Raw genomic sequence first — 12,219 nt, forward strand, 5'->3', positions numbered from 1 at the left:
TTTCAATCTGTCCAATGCTAGTTTTAATGACATATTTCAGAGGCAACAGGCTGTGTGTATCAGCCTCAGGTTCATCCCTGACAAGTGTCTGGCTCTCCGTCTCGTCTCTAGGGAGGTGCAGCACCTGGGCACCGGCGGAGCCCTGGGGTCCCATCTGCCTGAGCAGGCCCAGCTCCTGAGGAAATTGCAGAAGGAGCAGAGCTCAGGCTTCTGTCTTTTGAGGACCCTAGCGCGGAACTTCGGGCCCTACTTCCTGTCGGGGACGCTGTGTCTTGTGGTCCACGATGCCTTCATGTTCTCTATCCCACAGGTTCTCAGGTGAGGCGGGGACAGGAGATGTTGGCACAAGCGCCACTGCTCCTTTTGAGGTTCTTGAACTTTGGTCACTTGGTGTGCAGCCTGAGAGTGTGAGAGAGAGAGCTCAAAATGACTGAAGTAAGCCGCTAGAGAAGGTTCAGAAGTGCCGCGCAAATTCTTTCCCAACAGCCCACGGGGTCTATCGCACAGTTTAGGTTAATATGTTATCTCTGATGTCTTATCTCAGTGGCTTGGATCAGAGCCGCCGTCCACGCCAGACGCAGACGGCGCTGTTTATGCCCGCAAGCGGCAATTGTGGCTTCTGGCCTGGAAGCTGGTGAGCACCAGCCAGCTGTAGTGCCATGCCCGCTGTGCCGCGCCTGCTCCTGGGAGGCTGAGTCACAGCTGCAGGGGTCGCGGTCGGAAAAGCCACCGCCAACCAAACGGAAGCTCCCAGCAGCCACTGGTGGATGGCACGGGCGTATGTCGCCTCCTGGCACGCTGTCCCGAGACCAGCCACATGTTTTGTCCTACAGCAATGCAGTTTGCAACTTGGGTGGAGTTCGCTGACCTGGGATCAGATGTCAACTTCCACCCACATCCCACTGGCAAGCACACTAGGTTTTTGTGCAGGCTGCAAGCTGAATTGAATTCCCCTGACCAACTGTGCAGGGTTGTGGTGTCCAGCGGCAGCCCAGGGAAGGTTCTTGGTGGGAACACAGTAACTGACCATTTTGCTGGCCAAAGATCAGCTTGCTGAACTTTTTTTTTTTTTTTTGCCCCTTTGTTTTGAAAACGCATGCAGAAAGCGTCCAGCAGTCAGAGCACTGTTGCTGAACTCAAACGAAGTGTTAGACGCGCACCGTTAGTCAGTGGCATTAGTTAGCAGACGAACAGAGCTCAGTCATTTTTAAACGTATTAATATTATAACACCTCAGAGCCAAGGGCAGGAGCAGAGCTAAGTTAGGAGACGTGCACAGCACTGAGGTAGCCTTCGAGTTCACTAAAAGAGAACATTGCTGACAACCACTTACTGCTGCTTAAAACCTCTGGCAGGACCCAAATGAGCCCGCCTGTCATAATGTTTGCTGACTAGAATCTTTAACCCAGAATTTATTCTCTCTCTCTCTCTCTCTCTCTCTCTCTCTCTCTCTCTCTCTCTCTCTCTCTCTCTCTCTCTCTCTCTCTCTCTCTCTCTCTCTCTCTCTCTCTCTCTCTCTCTCTCTCTCTCTCTCTCTCTAGTCTGCTGTTAGGCTTTATAAGAGAAGACGATGCTCCGCTGTGGAAGGGATATTTCTACGCTTCACTCTTGTTCCTCTTCTCCTGCCTGCAGTCTGTGTTCAACCACCAGTACATGTACAGCTGCTTCTCCGTGGGCATGCGGGTCAAGACAGCCGTCATGGGGCTCGTCTACAGGAAGGTCCGTTCTCCTTCAGCGGCTTCACTTTGATTGAACTCTGAGCAATAACTGATCATGTACAACCTAATATAACTCTCTGTGTGTGTATATATATAACAAAACACTGAGGGGTTCCCTGTGGGTGGCTCTTTCTGTAGTCTCTGGTGCTCACCAGCGCAGCACGCAGGACGTGCACTGTGGGAGAGATCGTGAACCTGGTCTCGGCCGACACGCAGAAGCTCATGGACTTCGTGGTGTACTTCAACGCTGTGTGGCTCGCTCCCATTGAGGTCGCCCTCTGCCTCTTCTTCCTCTGGCAGGTGAGGTTACCCTGGGCGCCTCTGCTGAGGGACAGTGGAGCTTCCTGGATCCAAAATGCGCTTCTGAAATCTCCATGCCACTCCCATTTCAGCTCCTGGGCCCCTCTGCCCTAGCCGGCATCACCACGGTGATTCTTATCTTCCCGTTAAATGGATTCATCGCCAAGAAGAGAAGCAAACTACAGGTGATGAAGGGTTATCTGGCAAAAAAAAACAAAAAACACCACCACCAAAATTCCAGAACAATCTACTACAATCTATCAGACTTCATTTAGTTTTAGCTTTGTAAGTGTTTTTGGGTAAAGAATCTCAAAGAAGGACTTAGGTCATTCCTCACAAGACGTGAGTAACCAGAACGCTCGAAATAGTTCAAACATTTCACACGTAAAAACTTGAGTATGCCAGGGTCAGGAATCAGCTTTGTCAAGACCAAGTGAGAATCAGTCACTGGCTAAGATCAGAAAACAGTTTTGGATGTGACAGATTCTTCAGTAAATGAGAGATGATACAGGCTCTGATCTCCATGTACAGTTGCACTAAAAGGCCAAAATTGACCATTAAGGAGTTTGTACATAGGAGAGCTGATCCAGGGTCAGACTTAGGTTTGTGGTGTATAGAGTGTCCACTGTGGGGTCAGTCCTTAATCCCCAGAGCTGGGTTAGATATTTGAGTAATCCCAGTGTGGGTGTGTTTCTTTGATTCATGCCTCCATAGCTGCAACAAATGGCAATAAAAGTTTAAAAACACCGTGTCGGAATAATGCAGGAGATCCAGATGAAGTACATGGACGGGCGAATCAAGTTGATGAACGAGATCCTGAACGGCATTAAGATCCTGAAGTTCTACGCCTGGGAGAAAGCGTTCCTTGAGCAGGTGCTGGGCTACCGGGAAAAAGAGCTCCGAGCTCTGAAGAAATCCCAAATCCTGTACTCCATCTCCATCGCCTCCTTCAACTCCTCCTCCTTCCTGGTGCGTAGCCCAGCAGACAGCCATGGGGTGTGTCTGAGGGCGACCCGGCCCCTCCCACAAATTTCGCATAGTTTCCTAGTGAGTACCTGCTCCTGACTGGGAATCTGATCCCGAGAGTCCGCGTTTTCCTCACCCAGATCGCCTTCTCTATGTTCGGGGTGTACGTGCTCATCGACGACAGGAACGTGCTGGATGCGCAGAAGGTCTTTGTGTCGATGGCGCTCATCAACATCTTGAAGACCCCACTGAGCCAGCTTCCCTTTGCCATGAGCACTACGATGCAGGTAGAGTCCCTCGCCAGCAGAGAAATGTTTTTTTTCCCGGCCGTCCCTTGATATTAGGTGCTGCTAGGCTGACGTCCACGTTACGGTGGCGTTACGGTATTACCTAATGTGTTACAGTGGAGGATAATCTTCTAAATTCTCTCTTTCGCGGCAGGCTGTTGTCTCGTTGAAGCGATTGGGGAAGTTCCTGTGTCAGGAAGAGCTGAAGCCGGACAGTGTGTCCAGGGATCCATTGAAACTGGGTGAGTTTCATCTGCGCGGCGTTTACGCCGGAACGGAACAGAACTGTGACTTCGAATATAACTCGGTCACAGAGTTTTGCTTACGGCCGGTGAGGGTGCAGATGGAAGTGCGACAGAACGAAGGTCGTTCGTTAACAGCCGGCGAATTCCACAGCCGCGTGGCGGTGGCGTGTCACTTCCTGCAGGGAGAGAAGGGCAATTAGAGAGCCAGCACATCCACCCTGGCCGCGCCATCCGTCCCGGAGGAGTCATCTATTTTTTGCGAAACACAAACACATTTTTACCCCGGCATCTTTCGGCACCGTGCAGGCGGCTCGTGAAAGGGCTATTTTGAAGATGAGGCTAGTTAGAGCGTCTGTAATTAGGGACCGTCCAAGGCTTCGCGAGTGGCGGAAGTGGAAGATAATTTTCACAGACAGTCCCCGTCTGGCCTTACCTTGACAGCACCCAAACGCAAGAACGCTGTGGCGTGCGTGTGTGCGTTTTGCACAGGTGCGTGGCACGGCTCGTGTGTGAACCTGAGAGGATCTTTTGTTCGTTATTACAGAGGACTTCTTGTTCTCTCTCGCTCTCTCTTCCTCTGTCTGTCTCTCTGTGTGTGTAATTCAGAGGAAGACAGTGTGGTGATCGACAACGGGACCTTCAGCTGGTCTAAAGATGGCCCTCCTTGTCTTAAAAGGTATAACAACATCCGTTAGCATATAGTTTCCTGCAGCTAATCTGACATGGGATTTGCTCAGATCTTTCTCTTACTGTAATTGGCAAGGCTGAGCGACATAACACTGCGTTTTGTAGGATCAGTGTAAGAATTCCTCGTGGCACGCTGGTTGCGGTGGTCGGCCATGTTGGGAGTGGCAAATCCTCACTGCTCTCAGCTATCCTCGGAGAGACTGAGAGGAGGAGTGGCAGTGTTGCCATAAAGGTAGAATTAATCCAGAACAATCATAATCCAGAATAATCCACCACGATAATCCAGAATCATTCTAACCACAAAATACTAACAAAATTTGAACATAACAGCAACTTAGAGAAGCATGTTTAAGTGCTGTAGTTTTTCTATGTAGAAAACAAATACATTAAAGCAATTGTTTATACAGTTATATGCATTGCAAACTGACTGAATGAGATGTACATAAAATGATTGACATATTAAAGTATTTCTGTGATTGTTGTCGTTGTGTGCATGTGTGCGCGTGTCGGTAGGGCTCAGTGGCTTACGTTCCCCAGCAGGCGTGGATCCAGAATGCCACGGTGCAGGACAACGTCCTGTTCGGGTGGGACAGGAAGAAGAGCTGGTACCATCGTGTTCTGGAGGCCTGCGCGCTGCTGCCTGATCTAGACATCCTGCCAGCAGGGGACGCCACTGAGATCGGCGAGAAGGTTCTCAGACCTTGCACTCTTCTGTCTGTTAGACTTAGGACATGTTTTTAAAGTCATTGTTGAGGTGTTTGTGCGCGCACGTGCGTGCATGCGTGTGTGTGTGTGTAGTTCTGTCTTGCTGCTGGTTGTTTCCTGTAGCAGTGTTTCTTGACTGTTGGTCCAGCCATCATATGCAGGCGACTCCCCAGGTGTGTGAGAGGGAGAGACAGCCCCAGCTGCGCATGGGGAAAAGTGTTTTGACTCCGGATTCTCCCGCAGGGTTTGAACCTGTCCGGGGGGCAGAAGCAGAGAGTCAGCCTGGCCCGCGCCGTGTACAGGAAAGCTGATCTCTACCTGCTGGATGACCCTCTGTCCGCCGTGGACGCCCACGTGGGTCAGCACATCTTCGAAAAAGTCATCGGGCCAAAGGGCATGTTGAGAGACAAGGTGACTGGGCTGTCCAAAAGCGTTGGTTCTGCAGGACATTAGTTTTGTAGATCTGTGCTTTAAACCTGTATTCTGACATCTCGATTGTCTTTTTTCGGCATCAGTGATCATCACAAGTACATGTGAGCAATATCTGCATGCAAATATAAACATCATATGTTTTACAAATATTAGCTTTTTACAAATATTAGCTTTATGATGTAAGAAATCATATTCTTTTTTGGTTTCATTTAAATTTGTGTATATATATATATATATATATATACACACTTGCATGATGTCCAGGGCAGTGTTGGGTCCTAGAGACAGTCACGTGTAGGCAAACACGTCCCTTCCTGTCTGTCCCTGGCAGACGCGTGTCATGGCAACCCACGGGATGAGCTTCCTGTACCACGCTGACCTCATCCTGGTCCTGGGGGACGGTGAGGTCACCGAGAGCGGCTCGTACCAGGAGCTCATGAGCCGCGACGGGGCCTTCGCCGACTTCGTCCGCACGTTTGCCGGTTCTGAGAGGAAGGAGTGTTCTATACCCAGAGGTGAAGCCCACACCCCCCAGCCTTTTGTCTTCTTAGAAGTCACGTGTCAACCACACATCTACGAGCCACGCCAACGCAGTCTGTACCGCAGAGTGGAGCCATCGCCTGCGGTGCTGAACAAACTTGTACATTGTTTGTGTCTTGTATAAACAGTGTAGGTGTTAACTTGACACGGGGGGGGGCAGGGTGAGCAGGTGTCTGGACGCCGTCAAACCGTCGTTGCTTTTGAGGGATCTTTGTGGATGCTTTCTTGAAGGCGGGGAAATGTGGTGTGCTGTTGCAGGCTCCAGGAAGTCCTGCTCGAGGCTCAGCATGACCGACTTCATGCCCTCCTCTCGAGACCTGTCTCAGGAGCAGCTCATCGGGTGAGCAAACTCAGATCGACGTCTCGACGGATTTGAAATATTCCATAAGCGAGAACCGAGTTGCTGCGTTAAAGATGCGGTAGCAGCCTCCTTCTTACTTCCCTTTTGTCTGCGTTAGCGGCGATAGGAACAGCGTCAGCATGCAGAACATGGAGCCAGACATCGAGCAGGAGCAGATCCCGGAGGAGCTGGGAAAGCTCACGGAGGCAGATAAAGCTCGGATAGGCAGGGTGAGTCTGTCTCTTCCCTGAAAGTCACACTCCGAAACAGAAAACCTTCGCAACCGTTCCCGTTCGGAACAGCCATTCGTCAATCACGACCAACTCCACACGTTAGTTTCACCGCTTGCACTCCGCACCCCACGGTCGTTTTCACAGAATTCACAGATGTTCGTTTCTCTGGGACTGTCTGCCCCCAACCAGGTGAAACTGGAGCTGTACGTGGAGTATTTCCGCACCATAGGCCTGGCCTTCATCGTGCCCATCCTCTTCCTCTACGCCTTCCAGCAGGCCGCCTCCCTGGCCTACAGCTATTGGCTCAGCCTGTGGGCCGACGAACCGGTCGTCAACGGCACCCAGCTCAACACCGACATGAAGTTGGGGGTGTACGGGGCTCTTGGCTTCGCGCAAGGTCAGAAAGAGACAAATCTGGAGGAGCGCTTGTGCGCTAATCACACAAAATGCAAGCATCACACACACGCACACAGACCTTTTCATTTATCCACACAGACATTTGTTGAATCAAACCACGCCAGGATACAGCTGATCTAATCAAAAGATCTTTTCTGTCTATTGCGGCATGTCACTGACACAAAAGCAAAAGTAAGCAAACCGTTTTAGAGCAGAAACCTAAGTAACATTTTATGAACTGAGTGGGCTGAATTGTGTAATTACAATTCATCTCAACTGCTGTGAGCCCACACTGCATCTGCCTCATGCTTTGAAAGTTCAGGCTGAAAACAGTTCACGAGACAAGAAAAAAAAACCTCGCAAAACTAATCTGCGTTACTGAATTTCAGGCATAGCCATCTTTGGCACCACGGTGGCCATCTCCATCGGGGGCATCATGGCTTCACGCCAGCTCCACCTGGAGCTCCTGAGGAACGTGCTCCGCTCACCCATGTCGTTCTTCGAGGCCACGCCCAGTGGCAACCTGCTCAACCGCTTCGCCAAGGAGATCGACGCCATCGACTGCATGATCCCAGACGGCCTGAAGATGGCACTAGGCTACGTCTTCAAGCTGATGGAGGTGTGCGTCATCGTGCTGCTGGCCACGCCCTTCGCTGCCGTCATCATGCTTCCCCTGGCGTTGCTCTACGCCTTCGTGCAGGTGAGCCCGAGGACAAGTTCCGATTTAGAAGGCCCGGCCCGGTCGCAAGCCGGGTGTGCGGAACCTTAGCAATGGAGAGATGGCGAGACGTTTTCAGGAAACTGTTCACACCACCCCCCCCAGAGCTTCTACGTGGCCACGTCCTGCCAGCTGCGTCGGCTGGAGTCTGTGAGCCGCTCGCCCATCTACACCCACTTCAACGAGACGGTGCAGGGCGCCAGCGTGATCCGGGCCTTCGGCGAGCAGCGCCGCTTCGTGCTGGAGGCCGATCGGAGGGTGGACCACAACCAGTCCTCCTACTTCCCCCGCTTCGTAGCCACCAGGTAAGATGAGCCGCCAGGCATCACTAGATGACCACAGATCCACCACGGCGTCAGCCCGGGTCCGCGGTGTTGCTCGCTAGGAATTGCCTTATATGGAAATATTTCACATAAAGTGAAGTTCAACCGTTCATAAAGTTCAACAGTCGAGCTGAATCAGACAGCTAGCTTTTGCTGTTTTGAAAATCCAGTGGCACTTGAGAAAGCACGTTGCGTTATAGAATAACACCCAGGTCCTCTCGAGGCCCAGAGCAGCCTTTCACCCATTAATGTCGTGCCAATGCTGAACAGTGTTAACTTCCCGCGTTTCCAGGTGGTTGGCGGTGAACCTGGAGTTCCTGGGTAACGGCATCGTTCTCTCTGCTGCCGTCCTTTCCGTCATGGGGAAAGACACGCTGAGCCCTGGGATCGTCGGCCTGGCCGTCTCCCACTCCCTACAGGTGAGGCTGCATAATTGGCTCTTAATTGGCCGTTGACAACCTTTGTTTTCCCTCTTCCTCTTATGCAACATCCTGTCTAGCATTCTGTCTGACCTCAAAGGCAGTCCCGCCAAATCTGTGGAGATGGCGTTACTGTCTGGCTTCACTTCTGCTCGCCGAGAGGATGTGAACCGAGGGAGACGAAGCTTTAATCTGCCTGACTGCCTCGCACAAATTTAGGCTTATTTAGATACCGAATGCCCAGTGCAGATTTGAGCCGTCAGACTTTATTTTATTTGCATTTCAGGTGACAGGAATCCTGAGCTGGATCGTGAGGTCATGGACCGACGTGGAAAACAACATCGTGTCAGTGGAGCGGGTGAAGGAGTATGCGGACACACCCAAAGAGGTTGGCCAAGACTGCTCACACACTTTAAACACACTCCATTCTGCAAAGCCTGCTTTGCTTTGTGGGTGTGTTGAGGAAACGGGCATCATTAAGGCACACATATCCGTATGGACATGCACATCAAGTGCTGATGTTTCTCTAGGTGTATGTCGATTACACTTTCATTACAGTATTTTTATTTATCTGCAATACAATCAGTCCTTGTGCAGAAAGCCTGTCTGAACACGAGCGGAAACCCTCTGCTTGTTCCTGTCTGCAGGCTGAGTGGGCTTTGGAAGACAGCTCACTCTCCCCTTCCTGGCCTCAGGCAGGCACCATCGAGTTCCGAGACTACGGCCTGCAGTACCGGAAAGGCCTGGAGTTGGCTCTGAAAGGGATCTCCCTACATGTTCACGAACGGGAGAAGGTAAATGGGAAAGGCACCTGTTGAATCGACTGCAGTGAGTGTTGATATCACCACCACTTACCAAACTACAGCTCTGTGGGTCTTATATCGGAGCAAGATATGTGGTGGCTTTGCATGGGGACTGTAGCTACTGTTCTCGTCATGACGCAGGTGGAAAAAAAATTTGCTTTTAGATCGGGATTGTTGGGAGGACTGGCGCAGGAAAGTCCTCCCTGGCTCTCGGGATCTTCCGGATCTTGGAAGCAGCAAAAGGAGAGATTTATATAGACGGCATCAACATCGCCGAGCTCGGCCTCCATGATCTGAGGTCCCGTATCACCATCATTCCACAGGTAGGACGCTCAGGATGCCAGGACACTGGAGACCGGGACATCTGGGCACTGGAACATCATGATGGTGCAATGTCACCTTTTTATAAAACGGACACGCGGACGCGTAGACACGGACGCGCACATACATTCCTTTAACTCTCTCCGAGTTCGGTTGTTAATAAACATGTTGAAATGATTGTCATGAGTTGTCTGGTTTTACTTTTGCTGTGCGCGCTCACATTTTTCCTTCCTCACAGGATCCGGTGCTGTTTTCCGGATCACTCCGTATGAACCTGGACCCTTTTGACGCCTACTCCGACGAGGAGGTGTGGAAAGCCTTAGAACTCGCTCACCTGAAAAACTTCGTTTCCGGACTGCCGGACAAACTCAACTACGAGTGCTCAGAAGGAGGAGAAAACCTCAGGTATGAACATCAATCTTCTCCCACACGAGTGGCCTGCACGGTTTTGCGGGGCGGCTGCGTAACGGCATGCGTGCCAGGTCCACGCCTCCACGCAGTCAGTAAAAGTCCGGCCCAACCGCTCTCCATCCACGCAGTCACTCCTCTCCTCTTCCCATTTCCGTCCCGCAGCCTCGGGCAGAGGCAGCTGGTATGCCTGGCGAGGGCCCTCCTCCGCAAGACCCGGATCCTGGTCCTGGACGAGGCCACGGCGGCCGTGGACCTGGAGACGGACGCGCTGATCCAGTCCACCATTCGCAGCCAGTTCGAGGACTGTGCTGTCCTCACCATCGCCCATCGTCTCAACACCGTCATGGACTACACCAAGTAAGACAGACGAACAGCTCATGCACACACGCCGCGTGGACACCCCGGCTCATGTCTGACGCGTGACGTAACGCAGTAAAGACGAGCAGGAAGGCCCAAACTAGAACCAGTTGCTTATGCTGCTGCTGTTCCAACTTGTCTTTTGCAGGGTTATCGTAATGGACAAAGGGCACATAGTGGAGATGGACTCCCCGTCTAACCTTATTGCACAGAGCGGCCAATTTTACCGCATGTGCAGAGAGGCTGGGTTGGTGTAAGCCCGTGAGCGCCGAACCTCACCATCCTGCAACGTTAGTCCGCTGGCGCCCCCTTGTGGCGGACTCTGAGGATCAGGCACGTCGAAAGGGAAGCTTTGTTGGCCCAGCATAAAAACACAGAGAAAAGCTTAAAAAAAAACCAAACATTTTTTTAAAGTTGGTGCTTCCTTTATGAAGATGGTGCTTGATGGGTGCATCCCATTTCCAGCGATTTCCAGATGTTCTGTTCCAAGCATGTTTTCCAACGGTTGAGGCGCATATTTACTGAGGCTCAGCTGAAAACATTATTTACTCAGGTCGACTGCCCTCTTCAAGGGTTCTGTAACTGTATGCGTCACTTTGAACAGGAGAAGGCTTTTCCGTTCCTCAGCGTCTCATACCCTGCAGGCAGACTGCGTGGGACTCGAACTGAGGGAAGAATAGGTGGGGGGGGGGGGGGGGGGTGTAAATAGTTGTTCATAACAGTGAGCGAGACAGTGAAGCTGTTGCATCCAATTCTGCCTGTGCCAATCACATAAAGTGTCCGTGCATTGAGGATGTCAATGACGCACGTCAACTGTGCTGATCTCGGCAGTAATTGCGGGCAACAGAAGAAGGAACTTTTTTTGATACGCGAGCTATTGATTCAAAGTTCTCATGTGGATTGGGTCAGAAAATAAGAAGTACTGAGATCATAAAATAGCACAGAATATGTTACAGGATCAGGAATCCAACCCAGACTGCCCAGGTAGTACCTTCGAGTGGCTCAACCACTCAGATGCCACTTACAATGCATCTGGCAAGTATTCACAGTGCTTCCCTTTTCCCACATTTTGTTAGGTTACAGCCTTATTCCAAAATGGATTCAATTCATTTTCCCCTCGGAATTCTACACACAATACCCCCTAATGACAAAGGAAAAAAAAAAATCACATGTCCATAAGTATTCACAGCCTTTGCCATGACACTCAAAATTGAGCTCAGGTGCATCCTGTTTCCACTGACTATCCTTCAGTTGTTTTGACAGCTGGTAAATCCAGTTGATTGGACATGATTTGGAAAGGCACACACCTGTCTACATAAGGTCCCTTAGTTGACATTATATGTCAGAGCACAAACCAAGCCATGATGTCCAAGGAATTGTCTGTAGACCTCCAAGACATGATTGTATCAAGGCACGGATCGGGGGAAGGGTACAGAAAAACTTCTTCAGCATTGAAGGTCCCAATTAGCACAGTGGCCTCCGTCATCCGTAAACGGAAGAAGTTTGGAACCACCAGGACTCTTCCTAGAGCTGCCTGCCCGGCCAGTCTCAGTGATCGGGGTAGAAGGACCTTAGTCAGGGAAATGACCAAGAACCCAAGGGTCACTCTGACAGAGCTTCAGCGTTGCGTTGTGGAGAGAGGAGAACCTTCCAGAAGGACAACCATTTCTGCAGCACTCCATCAATCAAGCCTGTATGGTAGAGTGGCTATACGGAAGCCACTCCTCAGTAAAAGGCACAAGACAGCCCGCTTGGAGTTTGCCAAAAGGCACCTGAAGGACTCTCGGGCCATGAGAAACAAAATTCTTTGACCTGAATGCCAAGCGTCATGTCTGGAGGAAACCAGGCACCATTCATCACCTGGCCAATACCATCCCTACAGTGAAGCATGATGGTGGCAGCATGCCGTGAGGTTGTTTTTCAACAGCAGGAACTGGGAGACTAGTCAGCATCAAGGGAAAGATGAATGCAGCAATGAACAGAGACATCCTTGAAGAAAACCTGCTCCAGAGCGCTCTG

The 12,219-nt window shown here is 51.0% G+C and overlaps 1 protein-coding gene across 3 annotated transcripts in view; it reads left to right on the plus strand.

Annotated features, from left to right (window-relative positions):
* abcc6a (ATP-binding cassette, sub-family C (CFTR/MRP), member 6a) overlaps positions 1 to 10,900 on the plus strand; it is a 28,174-nt gene extending 17,274 nt beyond the window's left edge. For 2 of the 3 annotated variants that reach the window (XM_027018728.3, XM_081710308.1), the window contains 24 exons: positions 112 to 318; positions 1,541 to 1,718; positions 1,856 to 2,017; positions 2,110 to 2,202; positions 2,783 to 2,986; positions 3,124 to 3,270; positions 3,425 to 3,512; positions 4,122 to 4,191; positions 4,308 to 4,434; positions 4,716 to 4,892; positions 5,151 to 5,318; positions 5,671 to 5,854; positions 6,138 to 6,219; positions 6,338 to 6,449; positions 6,642 to 6,849; positions 7,238 to 7,548; positions 7,672 to 7,871; positions 8,182 to 8,308; positions 8,595 to 8,696; positions 8,956 to 9,102; positions 9,276 to 9,434; positions 9,671 to 9,837; positions 10,006 to 10,200; positions 10,349 to 10,900. In XM_027018728.3, the coding sequence (XP_026874529.3) occupies positions 112 to 318; positions 1,541 to 1,718; positions 1,856 to 2,017; positions 2,110 to 2,202; positions 2,783 to 2,986; positions 3,124 to 3,270; positions 3,425 to 3,512; positions 4,122 to 4,191; positions 4,308 to 4,434; positions 4,716 to 4,892; positions 5,151 to 5,318; positions 5,671 to 5,854; positions 6,138 to 6,219; positions 6,338 to 6,449; positions 6,642 to 6,849; positions 7,238 to 7,548; positions 7,672 to 7,871; positions 8,182 to 8,308; positions 8,595 to 8,696; positions 8,956 to 9,102; positions 9,276 to 9,434; positions 9,671 to 9,837; positions 10,006 to 10,200; positions 10,349 to 10,457 (3,724 nt within the window). In that variant the 3' untranslated portion in view covers positions 10,458 to 10,900. The remainder of the gene's footprint in view (positions 1 to 111; positions 319 to 1,540; positions 1,719 to 1,855; positions 2,018 to 2,109; positions 2,203 to 2,782; positions 2,987 to 3,123; positions 3,271 to 3,424; positions 3,513 to 4,121; positions 4,192 to 4,307; positions 4,435 to 4,715; positions 4,893 to 5,150; positions 5,319 to 5,670; positions 5,855 to 6,137; positions 6,220 to 6,337; positions 6,450 to 6,641; positions 6,850 to 7,237; positions 7,549 to 7,671; positions 7,872 to 8,181; positions 8,309 to 8,594; positions 8,697 to 8,955; positions 9,103 to 9,275; positions 9,435 to 9,670; positions 9,838 to 10,005; positions 10,201 to 10,348) is intronic. The other variant, XM_081710310.1, reaches the window with a different exon arrangement.
* Positions 10,901 to 12,219: the final 1,319 nt, after the last annotated feature.

Source organism: Electrophorus electricus, chromosome 3 (genome assembly GCF_041902795.1).
Source record: "Electrophorus electricus isolate QZ-2024a chromosome 3, ASM4190279v1, whole genome shotgun sequence".
Lineage (NCBI taxonomy): Eukaryota > Metazoa > Chordata > Actinopteri > Gymnotiformes > Gymnotidae > Electrophorus > Electrophorus electricus.